The 22711-nt window shown below is 38.8% G+C and overlaps 1 protein-coding gene across 2 annotated transcripts in view; it reads left to right on the top strand.

Moving 5' to 3' along the window:
* The window catches only part of LOC127697709 (contactin-associated protein like 5-2), a 909987-nt gene that overhangs the window by 352833 nt on the left and 534443 nt on the right, over positions 1-22711 (top strand). For both annotated transcript variants that reach the window (XM_052201021.1, XM_052201020.1), the window contains exon 5: positions 20585-20788. In XM_052201021.1, the coding sequence (XP_052056981.1) occupies positions 20585-20788 (204 nt within the window). The remainder of the gene's footprint in view (positions 1-20584; positions 20789-22711) is intronic.

Genomic DNA, 22711 nt, shown 5'->3' with positions numbered 1-22711 from the left:
ATTCTTAAAATATTTTTATTTTCTATATTCTTTGTTTACATTCCAAATGATTTCCCCTTTCCCAGATCCCCCATCCCTATATGTTACATAAACCTTCTTCACTCCATCCATTCTCCAATCACCTCCCTCCTTTTTCTCTGTCCTTATATTCCCCTCCAATGCTAGATCAATCTTTTCCAGGATCAGGACCCTCTCCATACTTCTTCATGGGAGCCATTTGTTAATGCGATTTGTGCCTTGGGTTATCAGAGCTTCTGGGCTAATTAATATCCACTTATCAGAGATTGCATTCCATGTGTATTCTTTTGTGATTGGATTACTTCACTTAGGATGATATTTTCCAGATCAAACCATTTGCCTAAAATTTTTGTGAATTCATTGTTTCTAATTGCTGAGTAGTATTGCATTGTGTAAATATACTACATTTTCTGTATACATTCCTCCTTTGAGGGACATCTGGATTCTTTCCAGCTTCTGGCTATTATAAATAAGGCTGCTATGAACATAAAGGAGCATGTGTCTTTATTGCATGCCAGGGAATCCTTTGGGTATATGTCCGGGAGAGGTATAGCAGGGTCCTCCAGAAGTGTCATGTCCAGTTTTCTGAGGAACCGCCAGACTGATTTCCAAAGTGGTTGTGCCATCTTACAGCCCCACCAGCAGTGAAGGAGTGCTCCTCTTTCTCCACATCCTCACTAACACCTGCTGTCTCCTGATTTTTTGACGTTGGCCATTCTGACTGGTGTAAGGTGAAATCTCAGGGTTGTTTTGATTTGCATTTCCCTAATGATTAATGATGTTGGGCACTTCTTAAGGTGCCTTTCAGCCATCTGAATTTCTTTGGGTGAAAATTTTTGTTTAAATCTGTACCCCATTTTTTAATAGGGTTATCTGGTTCCCTGGGGTCTAACTTCTTGAGTTCTTTGTATATATTGGATATTAGTCCTCTATCAGATGTAGGGTTGTTGAATATCCTTTCCCAATTTTATGGTTGTCGTTTTGTCCTTCTAACAGTGCCCCTTACACTACAGAAACTTTGTACTTTTATGAGGTCCCATTTGTCAATTCTTGATCTTAGAGCATAAGCTATTGGTGTTCTGTTCAGGAACTTTTCCCCTGTGCCCATGTCCTCAAGGGTCTTCCCCAGTCTCTTTTCTATTAGTTTCAGTGTGTCTCATTTTACATGGAGGTCCTTGATCCGCTTGGAGTGAAGTTTAATACATGGAGATAAGAATGGATCAATTCGCATTCTTCTGCATGCTGACTTCCAATTGAACCAGCACCATTTGTTGAAAAGGCTATCTTTTTTTCCACTGGATGTTTTCAGCTCACTTGTCGAAGATCAAGTGACCATAAGTGTGTGGATTCATTTCTGGATCTTCAATTTTTTTCCATTGGCCCACTTATCAGTCACTGTGCCAATACCATGCAGTTTTTAACACCATTGCTCTGTATTTTTGCTTGAAGTCAGGGATACTGATTCACCCAGAATTTCTTTTGTTGTTAAGAATAGTTTTAGCTATCCTGGGTTTTTTGTTATTCCATATGAATTTGAGAATTGCTTTTTCTAACTCTGTGAAGAACTGAGTTTGGATTTTGATGGGGATTGTTTTTGGCAAGATGGCCATTTTAACTATATTAATCCTGCCAATCCATGAGCATGGCAGATTTTTCCATTTTCTGAGGTCTTCTTCAATTTCCTTCTTCAGAGACCTGACGATCTTGTCATATAGATCTTTCACTTGTTTGGTTAGAGTCACATCAGGATACTTTATATTGTCTGTGGCTATTGTGAAGGGTGTCATTTCCCAAACTTCTTTCTCAGCCTGCTTATCCTTTCAGTATAGGAAGGCAACTGATTTGCTTGAGTTGACTTTATAACCAGCCACTTTGCTGAAGTTGTTTATCAGCTGTAGGAGTTCTCTGGTGGAGGTTTTCGGGTCACTTAAGTAGACTATAATGTCATCTGCAAATAGTGATAATTTGACTTCTTCCTTTCCATTTTCTATCCCCTTGACCTCCTTATGTTGTCTAATTGCTCTAGCTAGAACCTCAAGTACTATTTTGAAAAGATATGCAGAGAGAGGACAGTCTTGCCTAGTCCCTGATTTTAGGGGAATTGCTTCAAGTTCCTCGCCATTTAGTTTGATGTTGGCTACAGGTTTGTTGTATATTGCTTTAACGATGTGTAGATATGGGCCTTGAATTCCTGTTCTTTCCAAGACTTTTAGCATGAAAGGATACTGAATTTTGTCAAATGCTTTTTCTGCATCTATGAGATGATCATATGGTTTTTTTCTTTGAGTTTGTTTATGTAGTGGATAGCATTGTTGGATTTCCTTATATTGAAACATCCCTGCATCCCTGCGATGAAGCCTACTTGATCATGGTGGATGATCGTTTTGATTTGTTCTTGGATTTGGTTGGCAAGAATTTTATTAAGTATTTTTGTATCAATATTCATAAGGGAAATTGTCCTGAAGTTCTCTTTCTTTGTTGGATCTTTGTGTGGTTTTGGTATCAGCGTAATTGTGGCTTCACAGAACGAGTTGGGTAGAGTTTCTTCTGTTTCTATTTTGTGAAATAGTTTGAAGAGTATTGGTGTTAGGTCTTCTATGAGGGTCTGATAGAATTCTGCACTGAAGCCATCTGGTCCCGTGTTTTTTTTTTTTTTTTTTTTTTTTTTGGTTGGGAGACTTTCTATGACCCTTTTTATTTCTTCACGTGTTATGGGACTGTTTAGATGATCTATTTGATCCCGACTTAGTTTTAGTGTTGGATATCTGTCTAGGAAACTGTCCATTTCCTCCAGATTCTCCAGTTGTGTTGAGTATAGGCTTTTGTAGTAGGATCTAATGATTTTTTTTTAATTTCCTCAGTTTCTGTTGTTATATCTCCCTTTTCATTTCTAAGTTTGTTAATCTGTATACTGTCTCTGTGCCCTTTGGTTAGTCTGGCTAAGGGTTTATCTATCTTGTTGATTTTCTCAAAGAACCAGCTCCTGGCTTTGTTGATTTTTTGTATGGTTCTCTTTGTTTCTACTTGAATGATTTAGGCCCTGAGTTTGATGATTTCCTGCCTTCTACTCCTCCTGGGTGAAATAGCTTCTTTTTATTCCAAGGCTTTCAGGTGTGTCATTAAGCTGTTAATGTATGCTCTCTCCATTTTCTTTATGGAGGTACTCAGGGCTATGAGTTTTCCTCTTAGCACTGCTTTCATTGTGTCCCATAGATTTGGGTATGTTGTGTGGTCATTTTCATTAAGTTCTAAAAAGTCTTTATTTTCTTTCTTTATTTCTTCCCCGACCAAGGTATCATTGTGTAGAATATTGTTCAGTTTCCATGTGTATGTGGGTTTTCTGTTGTTTTTGTTGCTATTGAAGACCACTTTTACTTTGTACTGATCTGATAGGAGGCACGGGATTAGTTTGATCTTCTTATATTTGCTGAGGTCTGTCTTGTGACCAATTATATGGTCGATTTTGGAGAAGGTACAATGAGGTGCTGAGAAAAAGGTATATTTTTTCACTTTAGGATAAAATGTTCTATATATATCTGTTAAATGTAATTGGTCCAAAGCTTCAATTAGTTTCACTGTGTCCCTGTTCAGTTTCTGATTTCCTGATCGGTCCATTGAGGAACATACAGTGTTGAAGTAACCCACAATTATTGTGTTAGGTGCAATGTGTGCTTTGAGCTTTAGTAAAGTTTCTTTTATGAATGAGCGTGCCCTTGCATTTGGAGCATAGATGTTCAGGATTGAGAGTTCTTGTTGTATTTTTCCTTTGACCAGCAAGAAGTGTCCCTCAGAGTCTCTTTTGATGACTTTGGGTTGGAAGTCAATTTTATCTGATATTAGAATGGCTACTCCAGCTTGTTTCCTGAGTCCATTTGCTTGTAAAAATTGTCTTCCAGCCTTTTACTTTAAGGTAGTGTTTGTCTTTGACACTGAGGTGTGTTTCCTGTATGCAGCAAAATGTAGGGTCTTGTTTACATATCCAGTCGGTTAGTCTATGTCTTTTTATTGGGGCATTAAGCCCATTGATATTAAGAGATATTAAGGAATTGTAATTATTACTTCCTGTCGTTTTTGATGTTATTTTTTACATTTTATTGGTTATCATCTTTTGAGTTTGATGAAAGAAGGTTACTATCTTGCTTTTTCCAGGGTGAAGCTTCCCTCCTTGCATTGGTGTTTTCCTACTATTTTCTTTTGTAGGGATGGGTTTGTGGCTAGATATTGGTAAACTTGGTTTTATCATAGAATATCTTAGTTTCTCCATCTATGGTGATGGAGAGTTTTGCTGGGTATAGTAGTTTTGGCTGGCATTTGTGTTCTCTTAGAGTCTGCATGAGATCTGCCCAGGATCTTCTAGCTTTCATAGTCTCAGGTGAGAAGTCTGGTGTGATTCTGATAGGTCTTCCTTTATATGTTACTTGGCCTTTTTCTCTTACTGCTTTTAATATTCTTTGTTTGTTTAGTACATTTGGGGTTTGATTATTATGTGACAGGAGGTATTTCTGTTCTGTTCCAGTCTGTTTGGAGTTCTGAAGGCTTCTTGTATATTCATGGGCTTCTCTCTCTTTAGGTTAGGGAAGTTTTCTTCCATAATTTTATTGAAGATATTTGCTGGGCCTTTAAGTTGTATATCTTCACTCTCATCTATGTCTATAATCCCTAGTTTTGGTCTTATCATTGTGTCCTGGATTTCCTGGATGCTTTGGGTTACAAGCTTTTTGCATTTTGCATTTTCTTTAACTGTTGAGTCCATGGTTTCTATGGTATCTTCAGCATCTGAGATTCTTTCTTCTATCTCTTATATTCTGTTGTTGATATTTGCATCTATGTCCCCTGATTTCTTCCCAAGGTTTTCTATCTCCAACGTTGTTTCCCTTGAGTTTTCTTAGTAGTTTCTACTTCTGATTTTAGATCCTGGATGGTTTTGCTTAGCTCCTTCACTTTCTTGTTTGTGTTTTCCTGTAATTTTTAAAGAGATTATTGTGTTTCCTCTTTCATGACCTCAGCCTGTTGACTAATGTTCTCCTGTATTTCTTTAAGTCATTTTTGCATTTCCTCCCTATTGGCTTTTTTTATTCTCCTGAACTTCTTTCAATGATTTTTGTGTTTCCCCTGTAAGGGCTTCTAACTTTTAATCCATTTTCTCCTGAATTTCTTTAAGTATGTCCTTCATGTGTTCCTCTACCAGCATCACGACCAGTGATTTTAAATACAAATCTTGTTTTTATGGTGTGATGGGGTATCCAGGACTTGCTCTTAAAGGAGAACTGGGTTCAGATGCTGCCATATTGCCTTGATTTCTGTTTGTAACATTCCTTCACTTGCCTTTTGCCATCTAGTTCTCACTCTTGTTAGTTGGTCTTGTCATCAATGCTGGACTCACCAGTGCAAGCTGCCTCTTTCCAGCTGGCCTCTCGTGCACAGTTGACCTCCTGCACTGCCTGGAGACAGGGTGCTGTGACCCAAGCTGTTCAGATCCCAAAGCAGACACCCAAGGTTCCTGCCTGGGGCCTGCTGGACTCACTACAGCACACTGACTCCTCCCAGCCGGCCTCCCGTGTGCCCCTCTGGCCTCTTGCAGGGCCTGGAGATGTGGTGTTGTAGCTCAGGCTGTTCTGGATCCCGAAGCAGAGATCTGAATGGTCCCGCTAGAGGCCTCAGGACTGGAACCTAAGCTCTATGGGGCTGACCCACTGGAGCAAGCTGGCTGTGTCCTCCCAGTTTGCCTCTGGGTGCACACCACGCCTCTTGTACTTCCTGGAGACCGAGTCCTTTCGGTCCAGTTGTAAGATGACTTAAAGTATTTTTATTTTGAAAAATGAGCTAACAGACTTTATTTCTTCCGTATGCCCTTAATTACATCAATGGAGTCCTAGATCCTGTCCTTCTGACCCACTTCTCTAGATATAATACTACTGTTCTGTGAAGGTGGGTCTATATCCAGCTGATCTGTACAAGCACCAGATCTAACCCTGTATTACTCTTTTCCTGACATTTCACTACTGGAAATGCCTTTGATTTTCAGAATTACTTCCCTTAGTTTGATATTCTCTTGAAACTCTACTTCACCTTGGATAGGGTGGAAAACCTCTCCTTTGGTCTGACCAAGCAAACAGAGCTTGTCTGCTTCTATGGAATTGAGAGTTGTGCCTGTGCTCTCCAGCTTTGAGTTTATAACCTGGGTGATACCTAGGGCATCATTTCCTATTAATACTGTGGATCAAGGATTCAGGCACATATTATGAAAGGGATAAATAGGAACAAGGTAGGAATTTGGGAAGATTTCCTTGTGCTGCACTGGTATGTATACCTCAATTCAGGTCAAATGTACCCAAAATAAATACTAAGCTGATAAAGAATCTCACTTCTAAACTTAGCACTTAGATAGTAGAAACATTAATTCCTTAAACAAGATGTCATTCCAGGTTAGCTATTAGTAAACTCTATTCAATTCAGAGACTCTGCCTCAAAAATTAAGATGGGAGCAAGGAGAAAAATGTTTTACATTACTTTCTGGCATCCATCTGTATATATTACCCATATGTATGTGACCTCCCCTTATCTATACAATACACATACACACACACACTTACACACACACACACACTCACACACACACAACATACATATTAACCAGTCCATATAAATATAAATAAAATCATCAAGAATGAACCAATAATATCTGAGAGCAATGAAATCACATTAATCAGCTAGAAGAAATAGACCTCATAAGAACCTAGTAGGCATTGGGAGAATAGTACTGAGGGAAAGTGTAAAGACTGGCATATGTATGACAAGAACAGCACCATTCTTCCACAAGCAAATGTTATAACAGACAATGCATTATACAAATTCAGGAGAAAACAGTCCTTTATAAATACCACACAAATATTCAAAATCCTCATGATTCATTGCCACCCATCCTCTGTTTCTTGTGATCCCAGGTTTCTTGTGATCTTCTACTCTACAAAGTGCTCCCTTTATATACCTCTTTTTGTATCTACTTCTAGCTCACTACCTACCCCTACTCTAAATCTTTGTTCCAGGACATGAGAAGATGAAAAATTACCATGGGTACCCTCCATATTCAATCCATGCCTATTGAAAAAATACCACAAAGTATCTAACTTAAAAGCTTTCCAAACACAAATGAGATCTCAGGCTCTCACATGTAACCCACTCCTCTGAATGATCATGGACTTTGTGTACATGACAAGATGTGGCATATTAGGAGTCAGGGGATCCCTTCTTAACTTGTAAAAAAGAGAAATAATCTTTAAAAACTGTGTATGTGTATGTAAGACAGAGAGGCAGGAGGAAGGACAGAGATAAAGACAGAGACAGAGATATGTGTGTTTAGGTATGTGTATATATTGTAGTGTACATGCAGAGGTCAACAGAGGAACTTGCTCAGTCTCTTGTACATTTCTGTGGGTTTTAGAGATAAAACTTCACTGTTAAGATTGCACAGCAAAGCCTCTCACTTGCTGTACCACCTTACCTGCTCTCCATTTTTTTTTTTTTGGTTTGGCCTCTTTTCTTTCTTTCTTTCTTTCTTTCTTTCTTTCTTTCTTTCTTTCTTTCTTTCTTTCTTTCTTTCTTTCTCTCTCTCTCTCTTTCTTCCTTCCTTCCTTCCTTCCTTCCTTCCTTCCTTCCTTCCTTCCTTCCTTCCTTCCTTCCTTCCTTTTTTTCTTTTCATTTCATTTTTATTGGAAATAGTGTCTTAAAATGCAATAAAAAATTGACTAAAATTTCCCCTCTCTCTGCTTTGCCCAGATCCTCTTACCTCCTCTTTCCCCTGCATCCATTCCCCCTATGTCTTCTGTGAGAAAAGATCAGGTCTCCAAGAAACAACAATCCAACAGGATAAAAGAAAATACAATGAAATGACACAAAATCCTTCACACCAAAGCTGGATAATGCAACCCAAAAGTCAGAAACAGTCCCAAGAGCAGGCAAATGAATCAACCACTCAAACTGTTAGGAATGTCACAAGAACACCAAGCTAAACAGCCATAACATATAACCTAATTTAGACATCTACAGGCCCTGTGTTTGCTTGTTTGGTTTCTGTAAGTTAGTATGAGCCCTGCTTAGTTGAGTCAGTCGTCCATCTTCTCCTGTTATCTTCCACCTTTTTTTATTCCCGCAATTTTTATGCACCATTTTCCATAGGATTACCCCAAGCTCTGAGGGCAGGGACCAGGTGAGGACCTCCAGTTTAAACTCTTTCTGTGTAATGTATGGCTGTGGGTATCTACATCTGCTCCCATCAGCTGCCAAAGGAAGCCTTGATGATGAATGATGCTTGGAGAAGGTGAAACTATGAGTATAGCAAAATATCCTTTTGGATAATGTCATTGATTTTGTTTTCTAGACCGGTCATGTTTGGATTTACCCTATGTCTCTGGGCTATCTAGTCTTTGATTTCTGACTTCTCAAGCAGTGTAGGGCATGCATTTTCTCTCATGGAATTGACCTAAACTTAAATCAGATACTGCTTGGCTACTTCTAGAAGTAGCTATAATTGACTCAGCACATCTTGCAAGCAGTAAAGATACTAGGTCAAAAGTTTTGAGGCTGCATTGAGGTCCACATTTTTATTTTAGGATTCTCCCCACGCCAAGGAGACTAGAATAAAAGTGTAAAGTATGCACATAGGCACAAGCTTAACCTCTCCATGTTCAAAAAGCTTTGTAGACATTTTCTTAAGCAATGAGGCCTTGTTATCAGTTTCAATTTAAAGAGCACAACATTTTGTCCTAGCATAAACCTGAGTTTAGATTTACCTACTGGGTTTAAGAATCTCCATGGGAACCTCTTGGCTAACATCTCAAACAAATGCATCTCAGTCCTGCCATTGGGATCCTTACTTACAAGAGAAGGCCCATTCATACTCAGTATCCCCTATTACTAGAAGTCTTCACTAGGATCACCCTCATAGATTCCAGAAAGTTTCTTCTGCACTAGGTTTCCACATAACTCCCACAGATTTCTCTAATTCCAGGTGACTATTGAAGGACTTTCGGCAGCAGGATGAAAGGTCTTAAAGGGGGTTAGGTGAGTGTGACTAGGCAGCGTGGGGGAAGGTGTCCAGGCGGGCCCTTGCCTGGGCACCTCTTTCCCTGAGGGACCACACACACACAGACATGGTATAGAATAGAGTTTATTCAGAATAGGGGATGGGAGTTAGTGGGAGAGAGAGGTAGAGAGAGAGAGAGAGAGAGAGAGAGAGAGAGAGAGAGAGAGAGAGAGAGAGAGAGAAAATAGCGAGAGTGGAGGCTGGCCATGACCACGTGGAGGGGGGAAGGGGGAAGAGCCCCAGGGGCAGAGAGGTGAGAGAGTGTGGGAGAGCAGAGAGCAAAAGAGAGAGAGGAGGAACAAGTAGCCCCTCTTATAGTGGGCCAGATCTCTGGGGCGGGGCATACCTGGCTATTGCCAGGTAGGTGTGGGGTGGAGCTTAGACAAAACCCCAACAACTATCCCTGCATGTTCTCCCTCCATCTTCACCAACCTGATTTGTGCTGTCCCCATTCCTACCTGCCCAGGAGGTCACATGCACAATCTGTCCTACTTTTTGTTTTCGGTGAGATCCATTTGTTGGCCCAAGAGCCCTCCTTTTTACCTAGCCTTTCTGAATCCATAGAATGTAGCTAGTTTATTATTTAGTTAATAGCTACTATTACTTATTCTTTCACACATTTTTACTTTCACTATGTATGTTTTCCCCAAACTGCAAAAATTCCTTTATTACTGTCAAAAATCCTTAAAACACCCCCACTATTTAATTATGCAAAACTTGTCTTCAATGTCAAACAACTCATAACTCTGTGAATGCTTTTGTGTGGGTACACATCTTCTGAGACTCACCTGTGCTTTTTTCAAAGGAAGGATGGTCTTGATCATCCATGACTGCAAAGCTCATTAAATGAGTTAAATATATGCTATCAATTACTAAGGATAGTTTGTTTAACCCACAACACACTCATCTCCATAAGCCATTTCAAAGGTTAGAGTGGAGAGAATGCTTAGTTCTGTTGGTTATTTTGGTTTCCCTAATAAGTATTAATCAAAGTATCAGGGAGATACCTCAGTAAGTGTTTTCTATATAAGTTGAATGACTTGAATGAGCTTAAATTCATGTAAAAAGCCAAATATGGGGCAGACAATTGTACTGTAATCAATGCCACAGAAAAATTGGAAACAGAAATGAAACTAACTTCAAGCTCATGCGCCAGCTCAGTGTTGAATGCATTATAGAGGTAGAAACAATAAAAAAGAAGCCTGCCTTGACTCCTGGAAGTTGTTTTCAGATCTGCATCTGCATACAACAGTACATGAATACCTGTACACACACACACACACACACACACACACACAATCCTGTGCATGCACACACAAAGAGAGAGAAAGCGTATATCTATATCTATATACCATAAAATAATAACTTAAAAATAAAAGCTTATCTCTAAAATTGATGCATCTTATTTTATGATATATTTTCTTTTATTATGATATAGTTTTACAGAGAATTGGCCATGAAATTCACATAGTAATTGTATTAGTTCGGGTTCTCTAGAGTCACAGAATGTATGGATAGTCTTTATATAGTTAGGGAATTTGTCGTTGACTTACAGTCTATAGTCCAACTCCCCAACAATGGTCAGCAGCAGCTGTGGATGGAAGTCCAAGGTTCTAGCAGTTGCTCAGTCCCTCGAGGCAAGCAGGCAAGGAAGAGTGAGTAAATCTTCCTTCTTCCAATGTCCTTATATATCTCCAGCAGAGGGTATAGCCCAGATTAAAGGCTGTAGGTCTCCAACACAGGGTGTGTCCCAGATTGCAGGCATGTGGATCTGCAGCAGAGGGTGTGGCCCAGATTAAAGGCATGTGCTCCCCACCTTTAATTCCAGATCATCTTGAACTCAGAGATCTCCTGGTCTTAATCTTCTGAAATTCATAGCCACTATGCTTCAAGATCTCCATGCCAAGATCCAGGTCAGAAACTTATATCTCTGAGCTTCCAGATTAGGATCATAGGTGAGCCTTCCAATTCGAGATTGTAGTTCATTCCAGATATAGTCAAGTTGACAAACAGGAATAGCCACTACAGTAATTAAAGGGTCTAATGTTCACAACTAATCACTACCTGGAAATTAAAATCCAAACAAGGCAATCATAACAGAAGTGTTATACATTCAATACTGCAATTATTATGTGTGTTATATTTCTTTTTGTTTAATGGCAACAGTAGAAATTATGAGCTATTATTACCATTTTAAATCTGCTTATCTATGTCATGTTGAGGATGCTCAGCATCTTCAGGTGCTTCAAGAAAGGAGTAAGTATTCAGTGAGTGAACTTAATGTTTCTTCAAAACTTCTCTTGGACTTCTGGTTCTCCATCTGTGAAATGGTCATAGCAATTCATGGGTAATTCAATTAATATTGTATATATTTTGTATTTGACTGACTTCTCTTGGGTCAGGAAAATCTTTCTATTGATAGTATTGACAGTTTTTGGAGAAAAGCTTGTATCGTCCTACCAGGTTGAATCTGTATTGAATAGAGCAAACAAATCATTGCTGTATGAGAGTCAGCAAGAATAAGGGATAGTGCATTGTGGGGTGGTCAGCTGTGATGGGCATCCTGGTCTCTAGTTGAGATCAGGCTTAAAACCCTGGTGACCCAGCAGGTAACTGTCACTTGCAAAGGACTTCAGGCATTTGGCCACCCCCCTTGGTCCCCTGATTCCTGTCACATAGCTACAGCCTCCTCCAACATCCTGTAGAGAGGTCTGTGGCCATCAGTTGCATAGGAGCTGCATCAAGGCTTCCCACATGCAGGTATCCCCAAGCTCTCAGACCCTGACCCCCCACAAAACTGTATATAAGAATCCTATCCCTTGCCAGGCATTGGTGGCTCACGCCTTTCATCCCAGCACTTGGGAAGCTGAGGTGAGTGGATTTCTGAGTTTGAGGCCAGCCTGGTCTACATAGTGAGTTCCAGGACAGCCAGAAAAACAAAGAAACCCGGTCTGAATAAAACCAAAACCAAAACCAAAATAACAACTACAAGAAAGAATCCTATCCCAAAGGAATAAAGGTGTGTGAGAACTACTCCATCATCTGAGAGCTTCTAACACCACTGCTTGGGAAGAGGTCTGCTCTCCCAAAATGCTACCTGAAGCTCCCCTACACTTCTTGCTAACTAGTTAGCCTCTTGTCAGCCCAGCCATGCCTGACTCAGTGCAGGCCAACATAGGGTAACATACAAGGCAACAGTAGGGGGCAGAGGAGCGAGATGTAGCAGAGGAGATGCCAGAGATCAACTCCCCATTTCCTGCTCACACTCTCACCCTTTTGCCTGAACCTTCACACCTGGCCAGGCATTTGGACAACCTGAAGGTGCAACTGAAGCCTCGTGGCCAGAGCTACTCTCTGGTGTTGGCCAAAAGGTCCCTCTGGCATCTGTCTAATTCCTGACAGCTCACAAGGGACATTGGAAAAGACTAACTTCTCCTTAAAACAAAAAGAAAACCTAGTAATACAGCAGCCACTTAAAAGTGAAAGAGCAGGTGGCAGTTCTTGAACCTGTGGGAAGGCTTAGCGTTTTGGACCTCTGTGGAATCCCTCAAAGCCAAATAGGCCAAGGAAATGTTCCCATTGCATAATACATTTCTCCTCTTTTCTGTCAGTGGCAACTAAAGATCACATAAAAAAAGAAAAATTGCCCCAGACCAAGGAAATATGTGACCTACTAAAATTCCATGGAAGAAAAATAGCCAAAAAATAATTAAAAAAAAAAAAAAAAAAAAAAAAAAGAGCCTCCTTGTTTCGGGAGGAAGTCCTTCAGAAAGCTCCATGCATGGTCAGTGATAATATTTATAGACCAGGCTCGTGGATCCTAGTAGCTTCTCTCATAAAAACCAGACATACCTGATAAGGAATAACACCCTCCAATGATTCTTTGCCAATTTTAGCTGTAATTTGGCAATGTATAAGACCTTCCAAAATAGGACAGGATGATACCAACACAGCTCCCAATCCCTCTCATCAGATGAACCCAAAGGTCAAGGTCCTAACAACCACTCAATTTCAGATCTCACAACCTTTACCCAACTAATAAGGAAAATAAAATCAATCTACCCACACCTGCTTCCTTATGCCTTGGAGGAAACACTAAATAAACTCCTGCCCCTCCCTCTCCCATTCAAGAGCAGGGCTCCATTTAAAAAAAAATAAAGGCACTTCCACCTACCTTTCTCCTTACTCTACCTTCCCCCCATCCAACCAGAGAGAGGTATTTCTCCTCTCCCTTCTCCAAACCATAAAAGTGAAGACCTTTAAAACTCACAGACAAAACCCTACCTAACTCCACAATCTTTTACCCCAAACCATCAACTATCCAACAGCTTTGTAATTTTTGAGACGATCTTGCAAAAACTAACCAGCCTCCTATGCTATTTAGGAGTCTGATAGGAACTAGAAACACAAAAGACTCAATAATATTAACCCCAGTCAAAACAAACTGCTTAGCTGGTACGCACTCCAAGCCTCAGACTAAAAAGGACTCAGGAAGACAGTAAAGGAATATGGTATCTATGCACCTTGGACAAAATCTGTCTTACAGAGACATATTGCTAACTTAAATACTCCCAAAGAGAGATATTTATTGTTTTTCCCTTCCTTGACTAATGCTTTTGGAATGGGAAGCCTTATTTCAAGATGAATGCAGTCAACAAGTCAGGCAAAACTGGGGACAGAGGGGACACCCCATGGGCTTTTTTTAAATAAACCCTTTGACAAGGAAGACTTTTCTACTGGAGCACAACAGGCAACTCAGCCAGCAGGGTACCATGAGCAGGTCCACCTTTGTGCAACTCAAGCTTGGGACAGGCTCACTCCACCCACAGGGTCACAAGACCCCACCTTGTAGCAGCAGTCAAAACAGAAGCAGTTTGCTTCAAATGTGAAGAGATAGGACATAGAGGAATGAATACCCACAAAACTCTTTCCCCATAACAGATTCTAATCTCCCTGAGAAAATCTGTTGTAGAATAGGTTTCCACTGGAAGAGATCCCGTGATTCTGTGTATGATAAGGATGGTAAGCAACGGGTGCCTTTAAACTTCAGACAGGGCAGCCCTCAGCCCCCATAGTAAGAAGGACAACTATTCCCATTGAAGCTTTTATGGGAGTCCAACATCTCAGAAGGTTCCTATCCAAAATTAACCATTAAAATAGATAATAAACCATTCAAGTGCCTTATTGATACTGGAACAGACCTGACAATTTTAAGACAGTAAGAGATCCCATGTGACTGGCAACTGATTCCTGGGGTCTAGCTCCTAGGCATAGGGAGTACCTCTCACACATTCATCACTAAACAGGCCTACAGGAGCGAAGACCCCGATGGAGCTACCAGCCTCATATGCTCACCCCCAAACTCCAGTGGCTCAAGTAGCCACCAATCTTTTAGGAAGAGATATCTCTTAAGCATTAGAGGTTGTTCTTACCACCCAACCAGAAAAAAACCACATTATAGTAGAGGACATTACCTATAAGGAAAATAATACCCAAGGAGATCCTAAAAACCTTCCTCCAAATCACCCCCAATTCTAGGGGCCACTCTTAGTATTCCCTGCCTTCATTGGTTCTGCAGTGAAGCCATCTGGGTCTGATAGTGGCTTCTATCAAGGAAGAATCTTACAGCCATCACACATCTGATAAAAGAACAGCTGTTGCTACCACACCTCTACCCCTCCTGCGGTCCATTGAATACACATGTGTTTTGCTCTGGGTGATGGTTGGGCCGGGTGCCTGAATCCTTTAACCTGACCAGGCCAGAGATCTCTTTACAAAGCCTCAAGTACACAGGCCCACAGTGAGCTAACACAGGTTAAATGGCAAACACAGAAAACTTGAGTAAAGGTTTTCAACCAACATAATGCTATAACTATCTCATGTCTTGATGAGCTCCAACCATAAAAATATTTCTTTTATTGGTACTTTGCAGATGTATTTTTCTACTGTTATGAATCATAATATAAATATCTTATATGGACGGTATTTGGTTTTGGAACTCTATGAAAGTGTCATTTGATGCCCTCTACCAAAGTGTCACAAACCACAGGAAGAGAAACATTTCTCTCAGGAGAAGGAGCCATTTTATTGTGAATGGACACTTAGCACTTAACACTGGGGTGGTTAATATGTAGTCTAGTAAATAAACAGCACTATGATCCAGGGGTATTCCTTTGTGTCACTCTTTTTTTTTTTTTTTTTGACTTTTCCAGGGAGACATAAATATACATTTATCCCAAACAGGGCATTGACAAAAGTTCTAAAATAGATTTACTAAAACCCACTTTGAAAAACTCATGAGTTTATTGGAAATATTTATGAAGCATGAGTAATGAATTAATTACAGAACCAAGAATGACTCATCACTATTTTGCTTTTGCCGCACCAAAACCACACACCAGGATAGGTAACAAATTACTAAAGCTACTTGCCAGGAGCTCACTGCACTACAGATTGGCAGCTGGATAGATCAGAAGATCATTTTTCCCAGGCAGTCATTATTGCTTATATAATCTTTGAGAAGTGTTTTATAAGTCTTAGAAGTTTTAGGAAATTCCTGAAAGATGTCTGCTTCTTCAGTGTTACAGAAACTTCTTGATGAAAAATAGAATATCACTTCTTATGTCCAGTTCATACATTCTTCAGTTCTTCCTTTCCACTCCCTCTACTACATCTTCCCTAAGCCATAGGGGTTGTGAAAGAGATTTATATAGATATTACATATACAGCTCAATACTCAAACATATTCTCAGAGTTTGAAATTCCCTAATTCCCTATTGATTTATCCACACCAATCTTTATTCCATCTTCATCTCTCATACACAATCTTTTCCATTGGGAAAATTCTTTGGATTCATGGCATGATGGGATGGTACTGAATGTGTATTTATGTGTAGGTGTCTATAATTCTATAATTATCATAGTGATTTTGTAGGCTAGGCTTCTGTAGGCCTCATCAAATGATCAATAAGAATATACCTTGTAAAATTCCTGAATTCTGCATGGTTGCACTATATAACGAGCTGCATAACTAGAATGAAACATTTATACCTTTCTTCATTACTCAAAGCTTGGATCTCTGTATGTGTTGTTGAAAGCATGGAGATACATTTCCTTAAAGTTAATGCATGTCTTAGATATTTCATTTCTTTTATCTTGAATCTTTAGAAAGTATAACAGATGTGCTAAATAACAATTAAAGGGAGACCATGAAACTACTAGAGAAAGAAAAGTTCTAAAATGTAGAACTTGACTGAGGAATTCAGGGCTTCAAAGGGTTCTGAAGGCCAATGATACTCCAATATAAATTCATTAAAAGATATAGAAAGTGAAAAATGCCAGTAGTCTTCTGTGGTTTCCAAAATACAAAAATCACACTTTTCTGTCTTTGTTTTCCCACAATACACACAGAACATCATCTGACCAGTATCATACTATAGCAAAAATGTGTAATTTCCAGGTTTCCAGTGTAGAATTGTTGCAAAAGACACTGGAGACAATAGCATCAATATTATAGTATCAATGTAGCCAGTTGGCAAAAGACGATTGGGGTGATTTCTTTGCCTGGCTTCATACAAGTCAAGTGTGAGAGTAAGAAAAGCTCATGTAACACAAAGGAGCAAAAGGCAGGTGTGTATAGTTATCCTATAAAGAGGAATGTGTTTCCTGGTAAAGTGCTGTGGGACACATGCCTTCCCCTATGTTCTTTATGCTATTATTTAAGTCAGTGCTTGCCTTTTCAGCTAGACATGCTAGACATCAAGTCCCCAGGATTGTCCTGTCCCTATCTTCATAGTTCTGGGATTTCAGGTTCTTCTCTTTGTTTTAACGGAATGTTGAAATATGAGCTCAGCCAGCCCTCTTTGATGTACAGCAAACACTTTATTCACTGCATCATATCATCATCCCTAGCAGGTTTTCTTTTTCCTCTAAAGAACATATTTCTAATGCATATATCTTATGTATGAATTTAAATCTTAAGGAATTAAGTTGCAAATATGGTCCAGCTGGCATGCTATATCTTCATGTTCTATCTAGACATGATGCTCAATTCCCAAGAAAGGGCAACAGTGCCAAGAAATCCATGGGTTCAGCTTCAAGACAAGTGAGCTCTGTATGCATAAAAGTAATGCTAACCTCAAGCGAGAAGTTTTGGAAAAACATAGAAGATTCTGAAAACCTCCCTATATCACACCAGTTGCTTTTTATAATCTGGAGTCCGCAGGGATCTTTTCATTAACTGTAAATATAATGAATAAATTATAGAATTTTACTTTCATGATAATTACAGAAAATTATATTTCTTATTTCAAAATTTCATTTATTGAAGATAATTCTGTATCCCTGAACAGGAAAAATAATCAAGAGGCCATTACTCAATCTAAGCATTTTAATTACTTAGGAAATCCTGAAAAAATGAGTTTTTGTGGTTTCTGAATTTCAAATATGAATAGTTCTCTCCTGTCCTCATAGCCCTTCAGTTTCTGTTTCACCCTGCTATGATGATATATGATAAATACTTTCCAGGTTGTAATTAAGTAGTCTTTTTTATTATAGAAGTAATACCATTTTAATGGTACATTTTTTGTAATAATAAAGTTAAAGAATATTCAAGTAACTTACAATAATTCTTCCAAGGGGCAATGGATATTGCTCATTGGTAAAGTGCTCCTCATACAAGCATGGCAACATGAATTCAGCACAAATGCAAAAAGCTTGGCTCAGTGACACACTTCTGTAATCCCAGCCTTGAGGTAGAAGCATGAGGTCCCTGGGGCTCACCTGCTTTCCAGTCTGCATAGTTCAGTGGAAAAGGAAAGGCAGGTCATCTGGTAGAGTACATTCCTCAAGGCCTTGAATTGTTTCCAGCACTGCACAAAACCAGGCACATGATATAATCTTATAGTCATAGCCATCAGGAAATAGAGACAGGAACATGAGAAGATAAAATCATCATGGTATGTTTTGAATTCCAGAACAACCTAGGCTATATGAGCCTAGAATATGAGTGAGGAAGATACTCAATGTCAACCTATAACTTCCACATGCATTTGTAAGTGAAAGCATACCTGCACATGTACATGTGTTCTCTCTCTCTCTCTCTCTCTCTCTCTCTCTCTCTCTCTCTCTCTCTCTCTCTCTCTCTCTCTCTCTCTCTCTCCAATGCTGTAAAATAACTTCTGCACTGGTTATTTTGAGAGAGACTTCATAAATTTGCTTAGAACATGACTTCTTGATTTTCACTATGTGATTCCATACTGGTAGAACTGAAGGGCAATATGCTAAATGATATTCAGCTGGCATATCATCTCCACTACTATGTGATATCATGAATGGAATTGGACAAGTTGATCTCAAGAAAATTGAGAATAAAGAATCAGAATTTAAAGGCTGGAATAGTGAGAAAGGGGTAGTGAAGAAATAATACAACTAAGTCAAGCTTCGATTAAATAAAGTGCTGGTATTCAATATAGAATGATACTGTATTATCATTATACAGTATCATTATACAGTATTATGACAATTCTGGATGATTAATTAAGTCTTTTCTAAAATTTTGTCCTGAGAATTCTGAAGTTTCTTTCAGGTTTAGTGGGAAAGAATAATCATTATAAAATAATATAATTTATATTAAATGAAAATATTATAAGATCATATTTATATATTATAAAATCATAATTTTAACTTTCAATTCTCATCTCTCTTTCCCTGGGAAGATGTAAACAAATGTCTGTTCACCCCAGGTAGTGCATAGAAGACACATCAAAGTACAGATATCAACACGGCCCAATTTGCAAGCTTTTTGTGCTTATGGACAGAGCGTTGGTAAGGGCTTAATTAAAGGAGCATCAGTGAAAGTTCAACAGCTGCTCTACTGCACAGTCCCACTTATTGTGAATGACAACCTTGTGGAAACTTCACAGAATCCCCCACTCTCAACATAAACACAAGGTCACTCCCAGCTGAAGAAGGAAGAAGGGAATAATGACTCGATTTCCAGGTCCCGTGTCCATCATCCTATCTCCTGTTACTAGGCAGGGTAATTAGCATCATTAATATTATCAAAAATGTTGTTACCTCTGTATTGCATTGGTCAGTTCTGTGCTAAGGCTTTGAGGCTGAGCTAATATCTACTCTAACATCATAATGGGTACATTTGTTATGTGCAAAGAAAACAGGCCATATTGTTCCACAAATTTGCATGTTTCAGTAACTAGATATACTTATTCTGAGTTGACATTAGACAATGTGTGTACATAATGGGAGACAGCATGTTGCCACACACATTGGCTAAGTTTTATGTCTCAAAGGACTATCTCAGATAAGAATAAATGATAAAACATAACAATAGTGACTGAACATTTTGCATAAATCCATAAAACAGTAAATTACTGGTCCAGAACAAGGCATATATAGTACATTACCCCTCTATACAAATTTTCAGTCTCTCTACACTGATTATTCTTTCCCACTAAATCCCAAAGAATCTTCAGAATTCTCAGAACAAAGTTCTAGAAAAAACTGAATTAATCATCCAGAATTGTCATAATAAAGGATATCTATTTTACAGCTCTAGCCTGGAGCTTATGTTGTAGAGATCAAATGCTTCTAAATGTCAGAATCAATTTAGTAAGAAACGTTTAAGTCATGAGAAGTTATTACAAAGTAGGCACTCGTCCCAGAAAAGCCCCATGCAGGTACCTGTGGCACTACTATCCTGTCTCATTAAGCACAGCTTGACATATCACTGTTCGAACATAAGCAGAACTTTTACGCCAGATCACATTGCCTGAATCAGGCCATAGCTTCCAGCATCTCTTGTTAGAGAAGAGAGATTAAAAAGCAGTCTGTCTTCCAACCCTGAAAAAGTATTAAGTATCAGATATTTCATTTGTTCCAAAGATTAGTCCAATACTCTTCAGAGGGCTTTCTTCCAAGGAACTCTAAATGCTGCTCTCTAAGGCGACTCCTAACCTGTGTCAATTTCCATGTGCTGCAGCTATATATTTCTCTCACTCTTCCTACTTCACCCTTAGTAAATAGTTGTGAACTTTCTAGGTTGTGAAAGTTCTCCTTAGCTCTAAGACCCCATCACATATAGATTTCCATGTTTTGCAATTTATTTGTCTAATTCTCTCCCTCCCATATGAAGTACCAATTATGGGCTTGAGGTTCCCATAATACACTTCACTTGAGGGAGCTTCTTGACAACTCCCTTCTAGGTCCTGTTACAATTCTTCTCTTATTTTGTTCAACAGTCACTAATGGGAGCTTCTGCTTTAGCCTGATGTGTCTGTGCTGCCAACAAATGAATGATTCATTAGATTCTATATATGTTGGTTTTCTTTCATTTACCTCCTTATAAGAGAGGTCTTCCAGATTTCAGGAATATTCCTGTGAATTGAACAGCATCAATGATGATAAGCAAGAATAGCTGCCATGAGGAAATACAGTGATGTTTCTTTCTCTTCTCTCTACTCTCAGAATCGGATGTTGCAGACTTTGATGGCCAGAGCTCACTTTTGTATAGGTTCAATCAGAAGATGATGAGTACCCTCAAAGATGTGATCTCCCTGAAATTCAAGAGCATGCAAGGAGATGGAGTTCTGTTCCATGGGGAAGGACAACGTGGAGACTATATCACCCTAGAGCTCCAGAATGGCAGACTAGCCCTATACCTGAACTTGGGTAAGGAGAGACATGTGCATATATGTTTATATGAATATTGATGCCAGAGGTTAATCTAGAGTATCTTCCATGATCATTGTTTCCCACCTCTTTCTTCACATCCTTTGATATCTATTTATACTCTCTCCAAATATCATGTGTCCTCCCACAGGTCTTGACTCAGCAAAACACCACTGAGTCTGAATCACATGACATATTCAGAAACTTCCATTTCAGTCACTAACATGTATTTATAGAATAATATTAAAGTCTTCTGAAAGTCATTTATTTCCATTTGTCTACTTTTAGAGAGTCAACATTCAGTCACTAAAATATATATGCATAGGTAAGTTTCATGTATGTCACATAAACCTACAGACCATTAAAGAAGAATTTTGTCTCTCACATTTATTTATTCAAGCCACATTTCACCATTACACCTGTGGGCTTCTGAAATGGCTCATTGGGTAAAGGTGTCTGCTGCCAAAGTTTGTAACCTGAATTCAAAACCCGAGACCCAGAAGGAGGAAGAAGAGAAACAAATCCCACATTTTTTTCTGACTTACTGATGGACTCAATTGCACTTGCATTGTGCTATACAAACAAACAAATGCATGTAATACAAATTGAACCTGTGAATATGGACATCACCCAGTGGTAGATTATTTTAAGAACCCTACCATCTTGCTCAAGACATTGAGTTCATCCTTGAAGCTACCACAGAAACACACGAATCTCCTTATAATTCAGGAGGCATTTAGTAGCTCACATAGAATAAATATAAGATCATAGTGCTCTTTCTTGCTATTGAAATAGTTATTCTAACTCTAAAATATAGAGGAAAAGAAGCATCGTTTCAATATTGTGGCAGAACTTTCTGCTTTATGAAGTCACAGTGTTTGTTGGTGATTTTGCATAGTTGTGGTTAGTATGCATTTGCACATTTGTATTCTATTTGCATACACCATCAATTAAGAATGTTAAGTTGTTAGACATTTTATTTATTAGTTATCTATTTTAATTTCATCTAAAATATAGTTTTCATTCATAAATATTTAAAAATTTTATGAGAACTTCATAAATGCCACTTTAACATCTATCTTATATCCTGTTGTTGATTTTACATGTATGTTTAATCTCTCTCCAAACTACTGAACATGATCTTCAGTTTGTAAATAATTACTCTTTTTTGTAACCCATGTTAATTTATTGCCTTAGACTACATTTCCAGAGATCAGATGACCTATCTAATGTACTGATGTTGACTTAACTATATAGCTTGCTCTCTCTGCACCTCAGTGACCATGCAATCTTAAGATGTTCATCTGTGATATTGCACTAGTGAGGATCAGGTAGTGGAAACTGCCTACCTTCCAACATAATGCAAGAACTGGTATTTTAATTGCACAGTGAATTAATGTTGGAAAATGCTTCCTATGATTTCAAAGACATGGTGGGCTGTTATAGAGAAGAGAAATTATGTTGATCTTTTTGATTTTTCTATTTTTCCTATGTATTAATGGTAGACATATGTGAGTACAGGGTTTTAACTTTGTGTGTGTGTGGGTGCACATCAAGGCAGTATCTCTCAGGCAAATCCTAAGCTCAGTGAGATGGGGAGTCTTGTGGCGTAGGTCACACTGGAATCCTTAGTCTTCACTGTCCAGGGCTGGAATTACAGTGGGCCACCACATCCACCAGACATTTAGCAGGGTTTCTACAAATCTTAATTCTGGTCTTGAAAATGCAGTGTCATCTCCCCAACCCTCACAAAATGAATTTTCAATAGAAAAATATCCTCAGTATTAATGTACAAAAAAATCAAAGAACAGAAAGGTTCCCCTCAAACTCTATATTATGGAAACTAGACTACATCCAAATTGTTGAAAAAACAAACTGGTAACAGTCAGAGAATATGACTCATTAAAAAAGAAATAAAAGCCT

Source organism: Apodemus sylvaticus, chromosome 12, assembly GCF_947179515.1.
Source record: "Apodemus sylvaticus chromosome 12, mApoSyl1.1, whole genome shotgun sequence".
Classification (NCBI taxonomy): Eukaryota; Metazoa; Chordata; class Mammalia; order Rodentia; family Muridae; genus Apodemus; species Apodemus sylvaticus.
Note: the sequence above shows the minus strand (reverse complement) of the source record. Positions and strands in the feature narration are given on the sequence as shown.